Here is a 22,491-nt window from a genome sequence, read left to right as displayed (position 1 = left end):
GCTAGTCCTTCTTTGGGACTTGTAGTATCATCCAGGCTGAGAGCTTGAAAGTTAAAGGGGTTGTCCACTACTAGGACAACCACTTCTTGATCTAAATGTTTGGCACTGATAAAATGAGAAAGCCTATACTCACCTCCCCTGCCAGCGCCGCTCCACTGGTGTCGGCATTCGCGGTCCCGGGGCTCTTGTGCAGTTACTATGACACGTCACAATGGCACCCAATCAGCGCTGGCCTCACAGTCTCCACCTTCGGACGGATTGAACTTGAAGTCCAGGCTGCAGCTGCTCTCTCACTTCCTCTTCGTGTTCAAATGGTAGGAAGGTGGGGACAGCGAAGCCAGCTCGGATTGGGCACCGGCACCAGTGAGTGCCGACATTGATGGAACAGCACCGACACGGGAGATGAGTACAAGCTTTTTTCAATGTTATTGGGGCCAAGTGTGGGCTATGAGAAGGGGTTGTCCAAGTAGTGGACAACTTCTTTAACTTATGCTTGTGTTGTCTCCTTGCTTTGTAGCCTGAGCAGGGCTGCTGGATATCCTACTATCCACTGCCAGTTATAGTTAATCTTGTTCTGGTTCTTTCCTGCATTTTCAGCCCTTACTTAGCTTGTTTGTACTCCTGTTGTCAGGCCTCAAACCTTCAGCCTTGTGATTCTGCTCCTGTTTGTGAGCTCTCAGTTATGACAGCTTTCTTACTACTCTCTGCAGCTTACTTCCCCGGTCAGCAACCTACTTCATGAACCCAACCTAGGGGCCCCTGTGTAAGTCCAGGGTTAAAAGGTGAAGGACATGGACACCCCAGGGATAGTGTTGATGGAGTGGTTAACACTAAGCCTGTCCATTGAAGGTCTATTAAGAGCTGACAGGCTAAGGTACCCCCATAACAATAACATCTAGGCATACAGAAAATAATTGGATACAGAAGACTTTATTACATAATGGAGGACAGCTGAGTAATAAGAGAATGTGGCTTTATTGCATCATTTTGTCCTTGTTCTAGTGATTAAATGCTTTGTTTACAGCCACCTTTATATTGTAGGCTGCTCCAATGCAATGTTCACTTAAGTAGATTTGTTGATTGTCTCAAACCATCATAATAACATATTGACTGCATGTAACTGGCCAATGTTGCATATGTAGAATAATAGATAACGATAAGAACTTAAGGCCCCGTCTCACATAGCGAGATCGCTAGCGAGATCGCTGCTGAGTCACAAGTTTTGTGACGCAACAGCGACCTCAGTAGCGATCTCGCTATGTGTGACACGTACCAGCGATCAGGCCCCTGCTGTGAGATCGCTGGTCGTGTCGGAATGGCCTGGACCGTTTTTTGGTCGTTGAGGTCCCGCTGACATCGCTGAATCGGTGTGTGTGACACCGATCCAGCGATGTCTTCACTGGTAAATAGGGTAAACATCGGGTTACTAAGCGCAGGGCCGCGCTTAGTAACCCGATGTTTACCCTGGTTACCAGCGTAAATGTAAAAAAAACAAACACTACATACTTACCATCTGATGTCCGTCAGGTCCCTTGCCGTCTGCTTCCCGCTCTGACTGCCGCCGTAAAGTGAAAGCACAGCAGTGACGTCACCGCTGCGCTCTGCTCTCACTGTACGGCGGCACTGTCAGTCAGAGCAGGAAGCAGACGGCAAGGGACCTGACGGGCAACAGATGGTGAGTATGTAGTGTTTGTTTTTTTTGGTAACCAGGGTAAACATCGGGTTACTAAGCGCGGCCCTGCGCTTAGTAACCCGATGTTTACCCTGGTTACCCGGGTGCTGCAGGGGGACTTCGGCATCGTTGAAGACAGTTTCAACGATGCCGAAGTCATTCCCCTGATCGTTGGTCGCTGGAGAGAGCTGTCTCTGTGACAGCTCCCCAGCGACCACACAGCGACAAAACAGCGACGCTGCAGCGATCAGCATCGTTGTCTGTATCGCTGCAGCGTCGCTGTGTGAGACGGGGCCTTTAGAATGAAATGCCTCAGGATGAATCTGGAAAAAAATCAGGCAAATCTGTCATGAACAGAAGCCATGACACTAGTGTGAACAGAGCCTAATGTGTATACCAGACCTTCTTCCCCTGCTCCTGCAATACTGGATACCCCCGACCAGGATTGACATCTGCATTCACTGAACCAGCGGCCTCCATGACTGAAACCTAATGATGGCGGGGAGAATAAAGTTCATTTTCTCCCCCCTGCATTCGGCTGTGTGCAGCAGCCGGGCAGCACAATAAAAATCACTTGCGGATCTGCAGCATTTCTGTGCGGAAAAAAACGCTGCGGATCCGCAGGAAATCTTCAACTTGTGCACATATCCACACTGTTAACTTGAAGATTTACCGCACATCTGCAGGTTAATAGCATTATTTCTGGTGACAGGTTCCCTTTAACACTCATTACTATGTAATTAAAAGGGAACTTCGACTTGTTCCTTGAGCGGGTGAGGGATGTATTCAAAATATGCCACCATTATTATCAAGATCATTTACTTGTGCAATGCTGGGGAAGCAAATACATTACTGCATGGTGAAACTATTTCATTTTTTTATTTTATCTACAGAGACTTATTGTTTAATTTAAATATCTGAAAACCCAGAAAATGGAAAGAACTGGATCACTAGAAAAGCAAATTGATGCGCAATGACTTTCACAATAAATTCAGTAATCCAACTTCAAATACTGTTCACACATACAAGGATGAAATGACCATAGAGACATGAGCTCATCTGATCCGCAGGCACAAAATAGCAGATCTCCGGCTGTAATGTGTGTATCTGTGGATGAGGAGGACCAGCTCCAGCTCCACCATTCATGTATGACCACAGCTGTGCAGCAGTCTGGAAGTGATTAATTCTCTGACCATACAGTGAACTTCTAGCCAGCGCTAGTAGATATTATATCATTGGAACTGAAATATCGTCACTGCCTAAAATAACAGAATGTGCACTCACAAATGAGACAACTATACTTTATAGCAATAGGAACTACTGACAGTGTCTGCATAACAGGGTCCCAGAGAGAGCTTCGCTGTACGCACTAGAGGTGAAACTCTCAATATCCGGTCTGTATTTATACACTTATTTGCTTTCAAATCAGGTTAGAACAAGCCGGGACTGCAAACAGGTCGGCACAAACACAGAATGATGGCCGAAGGAATTGTATTAGCAAGATGCTTTCACGAAGCAGGCCGTTACGGCTGGGCACTGGCCATTATTTGAAGCTGGGCGAAACTTACAGTCTGTGCCCTAATGGGAATGGATATTGATTTTTATCATCATGAACTGTAAATTATATTATAAGCCAGCCAAGACCTTCTGTGCTCTGAGCTTACTGAAACTGAACCTCTTGCCTGGATATTTTTAGATAGATAGATAGATAGATAGATAGATAGATAGATAGATAGATAGATAGATAGATAGATAGATAGATAGAAAGAAAGATAGATAAAGATAGATAGATAAAGATAGAGATAGATAATAGATAGATAATAGATAGATGATAGATAGAGATAGATAATAGATAGATAGATAGATAGATAGATAGATAATAGATAGATAAAGATAGAGATAGATAATAGATAGATAAATAAATATGATAATAGATAAAAATAGATAGATAGATGATAGATAAAATAGATAGATAACAGATAGATGATAGATAGATAGATAGATAGATAGATAGATAGATAGATAGATAGATGATAGGTACGGTAGATAGATAGAGATATTAGATAGATAATAGATAGATAGAGATAGATAATAGATATATAGATAATAGATAGATATGATAATAGAAAGATAAGAGAGATTAAGATAGATAGAGAGATAGATAGATGATAGATAGAGATAGATAATAGATAGATAAGATAATAGAAAGATAATAGAGATAGATAGATAGATAGATAGACAAATGATAGATAGAGATAGAAAATAGATAGATAGATAATAGATAGATAACAGATAGATGATAAAAAGATAGATAGATAGTTAAAGGGCACCTGTCACCCCGTTTTTTCCGTATGAGATAAAAATACTGTTAAATAGGGCCTGAGCTGTGCATTACAACAGTGTATTTTGTGGACCCCGATTCCCCACCTATGCTGCCAAAATACGTTACCAAAGTAGTCGTTTTCGCCTGTCAATCAGGCTGGTCTGGTCAAAAGGGCGTGGTGTCTTCCCCCAGATCTTGCTTAGTTTTCCGTTGGTGGTGTAGTGGTTTGCGCATGCCCAAGGTCCCGAATCCACTGCACAGGGGAGTTAAAAGAGCGCGATGTGCACTATTTCATTGGTGATCGGTGGGGGCGGCCATCTTCCTTTGGCCGCGCGTGCGCAGAAGCGGCGCTCTGCTGGCCGCGGCTTCAGGAAAATGGCCACGGGATGCCGCGCGTGCGCAGATGGAGATCGCGGCGGCCATTTTCCTGAAGCAGAGTTCGCATCTCGAAAGACCAAATTTTTTTTTTCCACTTTTGGACTTTATTTTTGAGCTAAGCATTTACCTACCTTTTTTTTTTTCAACTTTATAGGGAAGCCTAGCATTTCGCGCACTGAAAAAAACAACTGTGTAGTAACATACATTGAAGCCTTTAATCATAAGAATATGGCAGGAGCATATGCCTCTGAAGAAAGCCTGGACTGATGCGCCACTCTTTTTATCTTTTATGAGCTGAAATTTCTCCTGAAGTCCAAGTACATTAAGTCAAAGAATTTTAGTGTAAGGTTGGCTTGTGCACGCAAGAACCAATTAACTCAGGACTCGTGGAAGGTCCTAACTGCAATACAACCACAAATTGAGCTTCAGATCCCATCATGGACTCATCTAGGCAGTGTTATACCTGGGTTCCTTGGGCCAACCAGAAGAAATGATACTGTGGGCTTCCAACCATCTATACAAGACACATACAGTACACATTGACTTTTATCTGCACAGGACGTATATCCACAAGGTTTTACAGACTGTTTATGATCATCTCATAAGAAATGTACCCTTAGTAACTAGGGGTTGGCCCCAAAGTCATTTCCAAATCCATACTGAATCAATAAGCCCCATTATTATGTCAGAGGTAGGGCCCATTAGGGTTTCTCTGGTACCCTGGTGGGACAGACTGACACTGCATTCAAAGATTCAGTTGTGAGAAACCCTTTTTACAAAGTATGATAGGGCTGACATGTAGACTAGTCATAGTCTAAAATGGTATGTCATACAGGTACACAGATACTTTTCCCATTGAGTGGATCACTGAGGAACTTCAAAGCAAATTTTAAGCAAGGTTGATTTACATATGTCGACGTACCTGTGCTCAAGTATGCCATTTAGATTTTTCATTACTAATATTTCAGTCCTCCATCCCTGTCGCCAACTGCAAGCAATAAGGACTGCTAACCGCAATCTCTTGCACAGTTTGGGAGCGGACACTGTTGGTGGCGATGGTGAGTAAAGGTCACTACACACAAGTGATTGGCACTGGTATGGTCCTCTTTTTTGGTTAGCGGCCAGTCACCCAAACTCCTCTAGGAGATGCTTAGCTGTGCGCTCACATAATGTGCTCACAAGAGAGTCCGAGAGGCTCCCTAATGAATTATTAGGAAACGTTCTCTGCACATATCTCTTAATACACAGTGTGCGCAATACTAGATAATAAGATGACCTCAAAATAATGGAGAAGTCTACACTCCATTCTCCTTCAGGTCCTGAAGTACCAGCCCATGAATATATACGCAAAGCACTTGTTGTTAAGCTTGTGACATGGAAGAAAAATCTATTCTTGCTTTCCTCAATATTAAATCGATAAAACCATGCACACAGAACAGGAAAAGCACAGATATTGAATTAAGGTGAAATAAAAAGCCCCTTGGATAAATGAGCCCGTAATAGCTCCTTAAGCAGCTTGCCGGCGACTGGCACATCCATCTCTAAAGCTGAGAAGAAGAATAAAACGTTAATCTTAAAACATATAAGTTTACCCCAGGGGGGTGAAAGAGGATTTAACCTATGTCATTAAATGCCATTGTAGCATCAAGTGAAATTTTCTAATTTAATATACAGCCAGACTTTTATTTTTAAGGAAAATACAGATGATATCATTAATATCTTTAATAACTCTATTGTTATTCGGTGAACGGTTCATTGCGGCGATAGGGGTACATCTCCTTCACTAAATGCTAAATTATAAAAAGGCCAAATGATATGGCGCTGACCTATATATCTCCACACTTCAATGCTCTGGGCCTGGTTCAGGGCAATGCAGCACATTTTACAAGATAATGAAGCACAGCATGCATTCAAAAGCATGCCATCAGGCCGACTCGTGCACAGCTCCCCACAGAAAACACCGCCACATTATTTATTTAAAAACCTTATCCTGAGGCAGGAAAGGTGCATATTGATTAAATGGAAATAATTAGAGCGCAGCTCAAACTATCCAAAGCTGAATTGTCAAGGTCACGATCAGCATAAGCCGGTTTACAATGGCTTCCTCCTGCCTTATCCTATACAATATCTATATACGACATCTGGACAAAGCTAGCTCTACGCTACAATGTCCAAATCTCTGGATCAGATCTCAGGAAACAATCACAGGCAGGAAAAAAAATGGAACAAAAATCTGTCGGATGCCTTCATTAAGGATATCTCCGTGCCGGGAAAGTCATGACAAGGAATCGTGGCAGAAGAACATGACATGAATGATTTTTTGGGGCAAAATGTTCTGTGTCTCTGAGCACGCATTTGCCTTCATGTTCCTTTCTACGGACATGCTTTAGATTGTGCCTCGCACCACAAGATGCTTTTTTTTTCCCTTTTGTCTTTCAGCATAATGTCTTCGGAGCATGCTCATTCACATCGCCTCACAGGCATGCTAAGTAGGCCACATTGATCAAAATTTACACAATGTCGCCTCAGATTGTAGACAGAGAAGCAAAAAACAAAAAAATCAGTTCTGAGAGAACCTCGCTATCACTGGATAACATGCGAAGATGACGAGCAAGATATATTTGCCTCATAATATTGTCTTTTTTCAGCTAGACAAAGCAAAAAAGCGATTTTACCTTTGTATCTGTTTCTTTACAGTATAACGTCCCCCTAAAGGCCTATTGTGAAACTGTTAAAAGGTAACTGTCCTTTCACGTAACTTTTCTGAGTAAGCCATCATGTGTGTTTGCATGTGAAATAACACTATATCGGGCTAATATATGACTTGTATCCAGAATTTTCATCAGTTTTCCCATCTGCAAGTTCTTTCTCTAATTTGCACTTCTTTCTGAACTGGTTAATAGAGACTGGCTGCTATAATGTCTCCAATACATAGAAACAGAGATTTCTGCTCTTCTTTCCCGGTTTAAGACAGTTACAGAAAAGCAGAACTAGGAAGGACATTTCCCAGCAGCACTGAGCTGTGTGGCTGTGAATCCAGCACTGTAGTGAGGTAAAACAGTTACTTGAAGATGCAGCTTGATCGGCCTGTGTCTCATTGTCAATTGTTTTCCCCACCTCTCTTCACTGAGTATAACTGGAACTGTAACAGGACACCTCAGTGAGTTGGTAGTCCGTTTTGCTAAGACTGACCTGAGCTGCTTTTTCAGAGTTGATGAGCAGTTCAGAAGACAGGGGTAAGACACGGCTCCTTAATTTACCTTTTTGGTTAGCTTCGTATTGTTGTCTTGGAAAGATCTTAGGCTGAGTTCACACCATGTTTTCTTCCCTGCTCTGCACTCCATTACAGAAGTTGTTCACAGGCACCTCCACACTGTACACAGGCGCCTCTATACTGTGCACAGGTGCCTCTATACTGTACACAGGCGCCTCTATACTGTACACAGGCGCTTCTATACTGTACACAGGCGCCTCCATACTGTACACAGGCGCCTCTATACTGTACACAGGCGCCTCCATACTGTACACAGGCGCCTCTATACTGTACACAGGCGCTTCTATACTGTACACAGGCGCCTCCATACTGTACACAGGCGCCTCTATACTGTACACAGGCGCCTCCATACTGTACACAGGCGCCTCTATACTGTACACAGGCGCCTCCATACTGTACACAGGCGCCTCCATACTGTACACAGGCGCCTCCATACTGTACACAGGCGCCTCTATACTGTACACAGGCGCCTCTATACTGTACACAGGCGCCTCCATACTGTACACAGGCGCCTCTATACTGTACACAGGCGCCTCTATACTGTACACAGGCGCCTCCACACTGTACACAGGTGCCTCTATACTGTACACAGGCGCCTCTATACTGTACACAGGCGCCTCTATACTGTACACAGGCGCCTCTATACTGTACACAGGTGCCTCTATACTGTACACAGGCGCCTCTATACTGTACACAGGCGTCTCTATACTGTACACATATAACAACAGTCGCACTCAAAGAAGAAATTTCAGAATTTTGGTTAGGCTGAAAATCGTGGTTTTCTTTATTTCAAACACCAAAATGAAGCTATCACCGCAGTGTTTCAAGGTAGGTGACGTTTCGACCCACAGGGTCTTTTTCAAACCTTACTTGGATTTGTAGAAGCAGATCGAAGGGCACAAATCCCTGGTGTGACACCACCGCCGCAGATACCAATATTTCCTCAGCTATAGCCCCTAACGGGACTCACACTCCTCCAGGGATTTGTGCCCTTCGCTCTGCTTCTACAAATCCAAGTAAGGTTTGAAAAAGACCCTGTGGGTCGAAACGTCACCTACCTTGAAACACTGTGGTGATAGCTTCATTTTGGTGTTTGAAATAAAGAAAACCACGATTTTCAGCCTAACCAAAATTCTGAAAATTTCTTCTTTGAGTGCGACTGTTGTTATATAGGACTATATTCTGGAGTATCCCTCCATGTTCAGTCTGCACCACCACTAGTGAGAGTGCTCGTCTTTTTCTTTACTACTTCTATACTGTACACAGGCGCCTCTATACTGTACACAGGTGCCTCTATACTGTACACAGGCACCTCTATACTGTACACAGGCGCCTCTATACTGTACACAGGCGCCTCTATACTGTACACAGGTGCCTCTATACTGTACACAGGCACCTCTATACTGTGCACAGGCGCCTCTATACTGTACACAGGCGCCTCTATACTGTACACAGGCACCTCTATACTGTGCACAGGCGCCTCTATACTGTACACAGGCGCCTCTATACTGTACACAGGCGCCTCTATACTGTGCACAGGTGCCTCTATACTGTACACAGGCGCCTCTATACTGTACACAGGTGCCTCTATACTGTACACAGGCGCCTCTATACTGTACACAGGCGCCTCTATACTGTACACAGGCGCCTCTATACTGTACACAGGTGCCTCTATACTGTACACAGGCACCTCTATACTGTGCACAGGCGCCTCTATACTGTACACAGGCGCCTCTATACTGTACACAGGCACCTCTATACTGTGCACAGGCGCCTCTATACTGTACACAGGCGCCTCTATACTGTACACAGGCGCCTCTATACTGTACACAGGCGCCTCTATACTGTGCACAGGTGCCTCTATACTGTACACAGGCGCCTCTATACTGTACACAGGTGCCTCTATACTGTACACAGGCGCCTCTATACTGTACACAGGCGCCTCTATACTGTACACAGGCGCCTCTATACTGTGCACAGGCGCCTCTATACTGTACACAGGCGCCTCTATACTGTACACAGGTGCCTCTATACTGTACACAGGCGCCTCTATACTGTACACAGGCGCCTCTATACTGTGCACAGGTGCCTCTATACTGTACACAGGTGCCTCTATACTGTACACAGGCGCCTCTATACTGTACACAGGCGCCTCTATACTGTACACAGGTGCCCTTCTGCCTCACTGCACCTTCTAAAGCAGCAGGTCACTAAGTTCCGGCTCTACTTTCTAGATGGACTTGGTGGTTATCGCCTCTTCTTCGTTCTCCATAAATGTTGTAGTTGCAGTAACAAGACAGAGGTAACATGCAGCAAACACTAGAGTGCACAGAACATCAGACAAGAGCCATGATGAAAGAAAGGCAGCAGGAAATCTCCATGTTTCTGTCCGATGATCAAGTCAGGCAGGAAAGCAAATTCAATTGACAAAGCGTTTTGTACAGTAGGTTACACTACCAACATGCTGTCATTTACAGATTTTCTGTGCTCGCGTTTACTGAGTCATGAAAGCATCTGTATCTTGTCTTGTTCTGCTCCATCAGGAAGATCACATATAGCTGTAGGAAACTGAAGGAGCAGTCGGCCACCAATCCCTGTCGAAAAATTGCAAATCCTGTAATGTGATCACCAAGCAATAATGAGAATAATATGATGTTGAATACAAATACCTGATACTAAACTATCGCCTGAACATTGCAAAATTCCTCTGTTTAGGTTCCCTCCAAACACTTTCAAGTGTCAAAGCCTTAAAGGGCTGTTCTCATCTGCAATAACTTTATGTATTGACTTCTTCATGCAGCGCCTCAGCTTTCTGGCTTCCTTTTGCGATTTGTAACCACTAAATTAATATCACGTGTCAGTGTTTTCTTCCAATTTCCTGGGATACAACACAGGTCATCTGTGATCTCTTCAATGGATGTACTTGTGCCTAGAGGGGATCCGCCTGTTGTAACTCAGGACAACAATAATAAACATGTCTGATGATGTCATTTCACAGCTTTATAAAAAAAATTCCCATATGGGACTAAAGGATTAAAGCTATGTATAAAGTAAGACCTAGAGAAAGCCACATGTAAACTACATGAATATATCTCCACTTATCTCCCCATCCTGGCAGGACATGAGTCTGCTTGTGTCACGTGCCCATTATTGCCCCTCTGCATTTAAGTTTATAGCTTTCTCTCAGTCCCAAAGACTTTTATTACTGAGTTTGATCCGATACTCGATCGATATTGGGCTGTGTCTTTGCCATTTTGTACGGATCACTTAAACCGCAAAAAATCACGGACATATGAACTGCCCCATAGGTACAAGTGCAATCCATGACAAAAATATGTGAAAAACTGATGTGTGAATGAGCCCTAAAGAAAAGAGATCGATCCTCTTCAATGAGCATAACTGGTAAGTTTTCTAACCCTTTTTCAATAGTCATAGACATAAAGTATATGGCTTTACATAATATTTTAATACAGCCAAAGGCAGACATACCATAGGTGCAACCTGGGCAGCCGCACAGGAGCCCAAGAGGTAGGGGGCCACTATCACTTCTAAGGGGGCCACTATCACTTGTAAAGCAGGTGGAATTGTGTATTCTGAGCTGTTGAACTGGAAAGGGTCCATATATTGTTCTTTTACGGCGGCCGTTTGTGTCCTGTCCACCCCTCCATACAACAGTCACAACTGATATCTAAAATACACTGGCCCTTATGGAATCAATACATTTGTAGACATCGGGGTAAGGACTAAAGAAAAGTTCATAACAGATCCTATTACTAAAAATCTGAACTGCTCCGGAGTGAATGTCTGTGAGAAGGAACCGTCAAACACATAAAGCTCAGTGTTAACTGCGCTGACTGCACTGTGGATATAACACGCTCTTTTCCATTGCGTAGAGAACCGCGTTTAATAAATAATTATATTTCAATCTGTAGCTCCAAGCAACGCGGTGGCAGGCAGCGCTCACTAACAAGGTAGAGCGGAGAATGCCACTGCCGCCGCTCAGCGTGTTACTCTACGGCACTTATTTACACCTAAGTACACTGCACATGTAAGGAATAATGGAGCAAAGCAAGGGCTGATAGAACAACGGCTCAAACCGCTGACTATTACGTGTATGCAGAATATAAGGAGTGAAATTGTAGGGAAATTACAGCTTCATTTATTGGAAAACCTTGTCTATACATGTACAAAATGGCTGCAGACTGAAGAGTATGCCACAAAAATTAAATGAGCATATGAGCAAGCAAGTGATATGATGATGACTTATCATCTCATGCTTATCTTCCATTCCTGCCTGGTAAATATTTACAGAGCTTCATGCATTGAAAACCACAGTTGACATTAGCAAACAATGGCGGTGTTACAGTACAAAAAGCCCCAGTGGTGCGCTTTATGGAGAATGTGTTATTTGAGCTCCGTGACTTATATAATATTAAACACTGTCTATAATCAGAGTTTCATAAAGTAACACTATAAAGTCATTGACTAGGATTAGAACACATGGTTTGTTTCTTGCAGATACAGCGCCACTAAATACTATAGATCTTACAAATCGGCCACCAAAACTGAAAGTCACTTCAAATATCAACAATCCAAAATGGATCATCATTAATTTCAGAACTAGATGTTTCATGACATCAAGTATATCCCAATACTCCTTGCAGCACAATATACTGACATTAAGGACCCACACAAATCCTTTAGACTAGAGCACTGAATTGCCCATAAACATTAAAAAAATGTCTTAAATTGCCTTTTTCAGCACCAACAGTCTAATGTGTCGGTCATGCAGAATCTCCTCAAGTATATTTTTAGGGAAATATAGGATTGTGATTCTTATATCAAAATCACCCGATCCTATGTGCCCTTAGAAGTTACGCTGATCCCCATGATAGACGTAAACAAGTCCTCATGTAATCTACATATGTTTATGGGGTAATCTGGAGAGACAGTTTGTTCATTTCTAAGCTGTCTATACTCTGATGGTTCCATATGACAAATCTGTTTTTGACAAAATCTTTTTTAAAAGGTGCATTCACCATATCCGACAACATATCAATTGAAATATCTTTAGTATAGTTGTACTTTAAGGTTGTACTATAAAGTCTTGATAAAAGGAGTACTTTAGAAATGGTACTTACACAATCTCATCATTTTGGAACTCCAGTTGTCCACATGTATCTTCAAAGTCTTCGCCACCTCCTCTTGCTGTGCCCTCAGCAGTTTTATAGGGTACAATAACAGTTCCTCGAGCGCCAGAGGTTCTCAGAACTTTCACTTCCATGACGCCAACGCTCTCACTAACGTGGCTAATTGGTTCCTCGAAGGTAAAGATACCAGCATGATCATCATCAAAGATTGTAACTGTGGCTGTTGTAGGTGACCCGAGACATGCAAGTGAGGTTACATGATTTGACTCAAAATTTACTTCTGTGGTTTCAGCGTTAACTCGAACATTGCTCAGATGGACCAAAAAGTTTTCATCTTCTTCAAAAATGTCATCATCAATAATGCCAACTCGAATCTCTTTTTGTGTCTCTCCAGGCTTAAATACAACCATTCCTTCAGTAAATTCATAATCTGATCCTGCATTTGCTGTGCCATCTTCTGTTCTGAAGTCTACAAAAACTGTGTTGGTTAAATCACCACCCCGACGAATAATTGTTAGTGCCACTGTTCCACAGTTCTCTAGGCATTGGTAAGTTGCTTGTTCAAAGTAAATCTTGCTAACTGGATCATTTTCTATAATGTCATTATTAACCTCATGCATACTGACTGCTTTCCTTGCCTGATCTGCTGCATGCCTTTTTAAAATATTGCCAGCACCAGTCATCAATCGTGTAGCTTGGATGCGATAGAATGCTCTGCTTTTTTGCTGCTGGCTCAAAACTTGATAGTTAGCTAGCTCAATCAACTGTTCCATTTCTTTATCAGGGTGTTTTTGTTTTAGTTCCTTCAAAATCCGAGCCATATCTCGTCTTGCCTCCTCATCATCTTGGTCCTTCTCATCAACTTCAAGAACTAAAGAGCCATCAAGGAAGTTCTCTGTGTGGGAGTTGAGAGCCTTACCATCCATCTCAATATCAGCTTTGGATGATGGTCTGTCTCCTTCTGTTTCAATGATCATTCCTCTCTGCTTTCCAGCCCGATACCTCTTATAGACGTATTTGTAAAACAGCAACCTCCTGTCTGCGACCCAAGCAAACACCACACAAATAGGAAAGAAGAAAAAAGTGAGCAAACTTTCCCAAACTTCGACAATACCAGGTGAAAAAACGGACAAGATCATATAAAGCCAAGTATAGGCAAAGATGCTCCAAGCTGCAGTGACAAAGAAAACTCTAAGATGTTTAATCCTTCTGGTTTCTCCATCAGGTACTACATAGACGCAAAGAGCAATAATGATAAACATATTAAATGCAGCACTGCCTACAATTGTGCTAGGACCAAGGTCCCCAGCCTGAAAGTTATGGCCACATACTTCAATCACAGAAAGAAGAATTTCAGGAGCAGAAGAACCAAGAGCCATAAGGGTCAAGTTGGACACAGTCTCATTCCATATCCTCACTGTTGTCTTTGTAGTTTCACCATTTGGCTTCTTGATGGTTATCTCTTTTTCTTGAGATGTAATTACTTCAATAGAGGACATGAAACGATCAGCTATGATTGATACACCTAGGAACATGTAGACCATGGCCACAAAATATACCGTAGCTCTTGCAATTTTATCACCATATGAAGGGTTTTGTGGCAACCAGATTGGTAAAATGACTCCTTCTTTACAATAATAGGAACCAGTGCAAGGATCACTTGTTTCATTGTAAGGGGAAGGGGTGGTTTCGCCATATATAGTTCCCACATGGCACAGAAGAGGCACAAAAATAAGTAGATAGAATCCAGGAGGGAAGATTGATACTTTCCTTGTTCCCATCATGATAATGGCTAAACGTGGCAAATTTCCAGTTGCCTAGCAATCTGAAATGAGAAGAAGAAATAGTGTGTTACAATTCATCATCATTATTGACATATTCAGGTATCAAAACCACAAAAAGCTAAAATCATGCTTGAAATAATATGAGCCTCTCGACAAAATGTTACCATCTAAGTTTCATCTTACAGGATTTATTGCATGATGTTGACCCTTTTTATCCCCTTCATGACCTTGGGATTTTCCGTTTTTCTGTGTTCGTTTTTCGCTCCCCTCCTTCCCAGAGCCATAACTTTTTTATTTTTCCGTCAATATGGCCATGTGAGGGCTTATTTTTTGCGAAACAAGTTGTATTTTTGAACGACATCATTGGTTTTAGCATGTCGTGTACTAGAAAACAGGAAATAAATTCCAAGTGTTGTGAAATTCCAAAAAAAGTGCAATCCCACACTTGTTTTTTGATTGGCTTTTTACTATGTTCACTAAATGCTAAAACTAACCTACCATTGTGATTCTCTATGTCATTACGAGTTCATAGACACCAAACATGTCTATGTTCTCTTTTATCTAAGTGGTGAAAAAAAATTCCAAATTTTGCTAAAAAACAAAAAACAACAAAAAAAAACAATTGCGCCATTTTCCGTTACCCATAGCGTCTCCATTTTTCGTGATCTGGGGTCAGGTGAGGGCTTATTTTTTGCGTGCTGAGCTGGCATTATTAATGATAGCATTTTGGTGCAGATGCGTTCTTTTGATCGCCCGTTATTGCATTTTAATGCAATGTCACGGTGACCAAAAAAACGGAATTCTGGCGCTTCAAATTTTTTTCTTGCTACGTTATTTAGCGATCAGATTAATCCATTTTTTATTGATAGATTGGGCGATTCTGAACGCGGCGATGCCAAATATGTGTAGGTTTGAATTTTTTTATTGATTTATTTTGAATGGGGCGAAAGGGGGGTGATTTAAACTTTCATATTTTTTTTATTTTTTTCACATTTTTTTAACTTTTTTTTTTTACTTTTGCCATGCTTCAATAGCCTCCATGGGAGGCTAGAAGCTGGCACAACACGATCGGCTCTGCTACATAGCAGCGATCATCAGATCGCTGCTATGTAGCTTAATAACAGGCTTGCTATGAGCGCCGGCCACAGGGTGGCGCTCACAGCTTGCCGGAATCAGTAACCATAGAGGTCTCAAGGACCTCTATGGTTACCATTCTGATGCATCGCTGACCCCCGATCATGCGTTTGACAGCGGCATTTAGCTAGTTAATAGCGGCGGGTGAATCGCGATTTCACCCGCCGCTATTGCGGGCACATGTCAGCTTGTCCCGGCATTGTCCCGGCTTTGATGCGGGCTCACCGCCGGAGCCCTGCATCAAAGCGGGGTATCTGACCTCGGACGTACTATCCCGTCCAAGGTCAGAAAGAGGTTAAAAGAAAGCAAAACAATGCACTGACCAATTGATAAAGTCCATATCAGTCAATATCTAGCAAAGAAGTAAAAAGTAGAAGGACATCACCATACCAATAATTAATTTTAAGCAATAAAATAATAATAATGATAAAAAAAAGTTTAATAAATATGCTGATGTCCTACTATTATTATTTCTTCAACCACTTTTTAAATAAAAGCTGGACTGAATGAATAGTCTACTTGTGACGCTAGTCACTTTTCACGGCCAGTCTCAGATTGGATAGTTGAGCTATCAATCAACACACTGACAGCTCAGCACGCTCCTGTACCAGATTGGATGGCTAAGCTGTCAGTAACTGCTTTCCAGACACACTGAGGGGAGGAATCATGACACTACCTTGCAATGTTTAACGGGTTGGGTTCACCATGGAAGATGGCAATAGTCATTCCTCAGACTTATGGATGTGAGGGCTGATACCTGTTTTTTAAAGGGGCCAATACCTGCTTTTTAATGCTATCTTCCTACATGTGAACTGCTCGCTCTGCCGATCTCTGGCTGCAGCAATGACCCACTTCAGCCAGAGATTGACTATGTGGCACTTCCAGTGTGTCCAGAAGCAGAACCCATCAGGTACATGGTGAGCATCAGAATGAGAGAAGAGGGGAATTCTGTGGAATTCACTAATGTTTTAAAAAATGATATGCATGACAACTTTATGGACAATACAGGTTGATTGCATGTCCACTTCTACTGCAACAGATGGTATGAAATATTGCATCATTTGCATAATATAAGCAATTAAAGAATACAATAGCTTTATATTTTTCTGTATTACTCCACCTGCCTCCTCTAACCTACATCATCAAAGACTGAAATTATGCTGATTATCTACCATGGGAATAAAAAGTCTACACACCTCAATAAAAAGGTCAGATTTTTGCCATGTAAAAAAATCATTACCAAGAATAAGAATTTCCAAACGTTTTCCACCTTTAATGTCACCCATAACCAGTACTATTCAACTAACTGATAAACAAACTGAAATCTTTTTAGATGGAAAAAGAAAAATAACTAAAATAATGTGGTTGCAGAAATATGCACACTTCTAAACTAATACTTTGTTGAAGAACCCTTTGAATTTATGATAGAATTCAGGGTTTTTTTGGGGGGGATAGGAGTCTATCAGTATGGCACATCTAGAATTGGCTATCTTCGCCTACTCTTCCTTGCAGTAGGATGCAAAATCTATCTGATTACGAGTATATGTCCTGTGTACAATGCCCTTTTCAGGTCACCCACAAATAGGATTGAGGATTGGGCTCTTGCTAGGCTATTTCAAAACTTTGATATTCTTCTAGTTAAGTCATTAATTTGTTGATTTGGAGCTATGCTTAGGGTTGTTGTGCTAAAAAGTGAAATTTCTCTTCATCTTCAGCTTTTTAGCATAGGCCTGAAGGTTTGGATGCAAAATTGACAGCTATTTGGAACTGTTCATAATTACCTCCACCTTGACAAAAGCAAAACAGCTGCAAAGTTTAATACTGCTTCACTGAGGGTATGGTGTTCTTATAATGATGCACAGTGTTGGCTTTATATCACACAAACCTTTTGGAATTATGGTCAAAAAGTTAAATCAGATCATAACATGATTTCCCATATGCTTTTGGAAGCCTTGATGTAGGTTTTGGCAAAACGTAGTCAGGCTTGTATGTCTTTTTTTTGTAAGAAAAGGCTTCCATCTTGCTACCTTACTCCACAGGCCAGTCATATGGAAAATACATGAGATTGTTGTGACATGAAGTACACAATTCCTTCAGCTCCTTTAATACTGCTATACGCCCCATGGCAGCCTACCGGACCAATTTTCTTCTTGTCTTTTCATCAAATTTTGAGGGACGTCCAGTTCTATGTAATGTCACTACTATGCCAAATTTAAGCTACTTCTTGATGACTGTATTCACTGTATTCAATTGTATAGCTAATGACTTGGAAATGTTTTTGTACTCCTCTCCTCACTGATAAATTTCAACAATGAGATCCCTTTGCTGTGTTGTAAGCTGTTTATGGACCATGGCTTTTGCTATAAATGCAACTAAAAAAGTCAGAAAAATCCTACTATAACAGCTAATCGTCATATAGGTTTAGTCAGAATCACTGTAAGTGATGGCTGCTGACTACTATTTAACATGATTTGTACACATCCCCATATATAAAGAGGTTGTCCATGCTTAAAGGGAACCTGTCACCAGGTTTGGCCGATAAGAGATACGGCCATTACCTTTAAGGGCTGATATACATCATTCTATAATGTCCCAATGACCCAATTATTTTAGTTTTGTTATTTTTATTTTCCCCATCAAAATTATTTCAGTTTGTTTCTCAATGGACAATAAAATGGAAAAGGTTCTGAAATCATTTTTCTTGGTATGTTTTTTTTTACATGGCAAAGCCTGCCACTTTAATAGGGGTGTATAGACTTTTATATCCATTGAATACATGAATACACAGGGCCTTGAATCTCTAGTAATAAGGCCAAGAAGAATTTTAGAGAGGTGGGTTTTGCTAAGTGCTCTATATAAATGTATAAAAGGTACAGTAAATATGCCATAATAAATTGTTATTGAGTTATTTTACTCAATTTATGTATCGAAAATCAACTGCAAAGTGAGTTACATTAATAGACAGCAAAGCGTTCATATCGAGAACAGAAAAGTACTTTAGCATTTCCCTCTGTGTACTTGTCATCATGAAGAGTGATTAAGCTATCAACCACAATTACATTTTGTGGTTAGGGAAAATGTTACTGTTCGAAAATTCAGGGAGTATTTGAAATATCATGATCTTATTAATGTGTTCATTAATTATAAAATGTTTTTATTTTCTGTACAAGATTATGGTGGCCGAGATATTTCCTGGGCTGTTGACATCAGTTCAGAGATATGCTGTGTATAGCAGCAACATGCTGATAGGACTTCTATCATAGAGTATTTTGCACATGCTCAGTAACCTATGCAGAGGTCACTGGACTAAGCATGGAACCAAGTGAGTTCTACTCATCACATATTGTCAAAACTAAATTGTCTATTTTCAGCTTAAAATCAGCGGTGTGCTACTTTTCAGTGTAATCTTGTGATGAATAAAAAATCACCGGCAAAGAGATCTCTGTAGAACAGGAAAAGTCAGCCTTTTGTGAAACTATGTACAGAGTGAAAACTAGAATTCTAGATTTTTTTTTTACTAAAGTGACATAAAAAAAGTAAAAAAAAATATATTAATACTGCAGTAGGGAGTAAATAGAGGAGAAGCTGAGTGATTTCATTTGGCGCTGTGTAGTAATTTTTTTCACCAGTAGTTGTGGTGTTTAATATATTCTGCTGCTGGGTTTCTGCACAGTATACACACGATTGCCTGCGATTAGATTATTGTTTGGAGACTTTTCCAGCATGAGCAATAAGAGATTATCTAACGTGGACAATGCCTTTTAGAAAAGCCTAAGATAACTGGGACAAAAAGGCCCCGATTCCTTAAAGGGGTTGTCCTGCCTTAGGGTACAAGTCTGCAGTCACTCTATGCACTGCGCACTGTAAGGTTTCTCCTGTGCCAGTGCAGGGAGCAGGTGGCCATGTGACCCTAACTATTTGATTTGCATACATTCAGACTAGACGTGTCCAACCTCTCGAGGCTATGCACATCTAGTTGGCACGTGACCGCATATATGCAAATCGCATACTTTCGGTCACACGGCCGGTCCCAGACATTCCTCACATCACCCAGTACGTGCAATGTGCTGATTCACAAGTCTGCAGACTTGACCCTAATGCTACATATCCCCACTTATGCTCATCTTAATGAAAGAGTGTGGTGGCATAAGAAGCACCTGATACCTTAAGGGGCACACACCACTTAATTAATTAGGCGCCTCCTACAATTACAAAGCGCCTGCCTGCACCTCACTAGAAATCTTACTCTATTCAGATACACGAGGAATATTTCTGGCGCAATGTATGCCACACTTGGTCATGAATTACATGGGCAGCCATCACCACGCCCTCTCCAGTTCTATCTCTGTCCACTGTGGCAGAGTTGGCCAAAACTGGCGTGAATTGGGTAATGTCTTACAAAAATATTGAAAGTTTTTAACTATATTTCTGGCACAAACACCTTAATGAATCAGGGCCTAAGAGCTTAGCCAGAGCAAAGAGGACACAAAATACATGCTCTGAAGTTAAAGAGTAATCGTTTTAATTTCAGAGATCAGTAGAACACATGAAAGCGAGCATTTTTGTAAGATTTCTTATCATAAAAATCTGCTAATTTCTCCTCTTGAACTGATATTTAATTCTCAATACTGTCAATTCACAGGTAAAACCTGTTTTCAGTGAAGACAGACTTTCCCATTACTGAAATAGGAGATGGCAATTGGTGCTCATGAAGTTCTATGGAGAAACTAGGGGGATGACGGTAGGAGGAGACAGAGGCAGACAGTTCAGCAAGTTCTCCCAAAATGACATTAAGGCCGGAGTCACCCTAATGAATAGCATTGGATGTGAGATGCTGATGACACTCGGCCCCTGCTCCGCTGCAATCCAAGTGTCAGTGCTCCGATCCTCCTGCATGAAAGAATCGCTACACAGGTGAGGAGATGGAGAAATGAATGTATAAATATACATGTATATACCGTATTTTTCAGATTATAAGATGCACTTTTTTCCCCAGAATTTGGGAGGAAAATGGGGGTGAGTTTTATAATTCGGATATACAATACCGGCCGTGGTGGAGCGGAGTCCCAGGGTTCAGCAGGACAAGGAGGGAGTGTTCGGATGTGCAGTGCGCCACTGCGGGGGCTCTGGCAACATTTTGTGAAAGCCTAAAGGCCCCACACTTATATGGTTTCCTATGCGGTGGACTCCGGGAAAATGGCTGCCAGGGGTGGTGCATGCACAGATGGAGATCTTGGCACCAAGATCTTGGGAGATTAGAGATGTGTATGTTTTCTGTTTTTTATTGCTTTATTTTGAATGCGCGGGGGGTGATTTGAACTTTTACATCATTTTTATTTTTTAATATCAGGCAATGACAACCACAGGGGTCCCCTGCAGACCCCAGGTTGTCATACCAACCCATCGGCGACCCGCAGTAAATTGACACGTGCAATTATGGGCAGGGTTTGTGACGCGCTTTCGGTGCGAGCATGTTAAATGCTGCTGTCAGAGATTCCACCTGTGGATATTAGGGGCACATGTCAGCTGATGAAATCAGCTGACATGTGCTGGAAAAAATGCAGGCTCAGTGCCGGAGCCCGCATGGAGTGCAGGCATACAACCTATGATGTATATATACATCATAAGTCATGAAGGGGTCAATGAGTTTGCCTTAGCTCTTATCCCTCTGAGTCAGAGATGCAAATTCATAAAATTCTGTTTCAGTCTATACATGGAGCAATCACATGAGAGAGTGCACGTTGAAGAGTACAAATTAGAATTAGAGCATGGTTTATACCGCGCTATCTGTATTAGTAAAGTAAGTCCAAGACCGTGGTGCCAGAGTAACCCAGTGTGACGGTCAGGCTGATCCGGGCTATCCACTAAGAAAACACCGCACTATGCTGTGAGCCCGAGCCCACATCAAGGGGAGGGAGTCCGACATCTGCGTAAATGTACACCCGGAAAGGGGTTAATTTCCCGCCATGCACTAATTTATAATGTTTGGATAACGGGTGTCCTGCATATTTGCGTGTGATATTATATGTGTGTTCCTTCATTCTTACACGCAATTCCCTTTTTGTTCCTCCCACATATATCTTTTCACAGGGGCATTTAATACAGTAAGGCTACTTTCACACATCAGGTTTTTTGCTTCAGGCACAATCCAGCAAGTTTAGAAAAAACGGATTCTTTTTTTACGCCGGATCCGTTTTTTTCTCATAGACTTGCATTAGCGCCGGATTACGCCTGATGGGCAGATGTTTCATCCATTTTTTTCCAGATCCGTCCAAATAGTCGTTTCCAGCGGACGGAGAAAACGTTCGGAGGAACTTTTTTTGTCCGGCGAAAAAAGCGCACAGTGACGGAACCGGCCAAAAACGCGTGAAACGGAAATGTGAAACAATCAATCCGTCGTGCGGATCCGGTTTTCCAGGCATTTTGCATTGAAATCATGCATATTTTCCGTTATGGGGTCTCTCTCTCTCAAAACTCACTGTAAACTCCATGTTAAAAATATAAACCGGATCCTCCAGAAAAACGCATCCGTTGCATCAGTTTTTTCACTATTTGCAAGGGATCCGGTTTTTACAACATTAGCCGGATTGTGCCTGAAACAAAAAACCTGATGTGTGAAAGTAGCCTAAATAACACCTTTAGTGCGGCACCTACTGTGATTTTGTTGTACTGAATGCCTATGTGGGATTTGTATTTTTTGTAGAACGCCACATTTTACAATTTTTGCATGGTAAAAATACAATTTATTCTTTATGTTCTGCTTCCTGTGATTTTTT

The 22,491-nt window shown here is 41.8% G+C and overlaps 1 protein-coding gene across 6 annotated transcripts in view; it reads right to left on the bottom strand.

The window, feature by feature from the left end:
- Window positions 1–22,491, bottom strand: part of SLC8A1 (solute carrier family 8 member A1) — a 718,740-nt gene that overhangs the window by 364,983 nt on the left and 331,266 nt on the right. For all 6 annotated transcript variants that reach the window (XM_077282897.1, XM_077282895.1, XM_077282894.1 and 3 more), the window contains one exon: window positions 12,789–14,622. In XM_077282897.1, coding sequence (XP_077139012.1) covers window positions 12,789–14,581 — 1,793 coding nt within the window. In that variant the 5' untranslated portion in view covers window positions 14,582–14,622. The remainder of the gene's footprint in view (window positions 1–12,788; window positions 14,623–22,491) is intronic.

The sequence above is a fragment of the Ranitomeya variabilis genome, chromosome 2 (genome assembly GCF_051348905.1).
Source record: "Ranitomeya variabilis isolate aRanVar5 chromosome 2, aRanVar5.hap1, whole genome shotgun sequence".
Taxonomy (NCBI): Eukaryota; Metazoa; Chordata; class Amphibia; order Anura; family Dendrobatidae; genus Ranitomeya; species Ranitomeya variabilis.
Note: the sequence above shows the minus strand (reverse complement) of the source record. Positions and strands in the feature narration are given on the sequence as shown.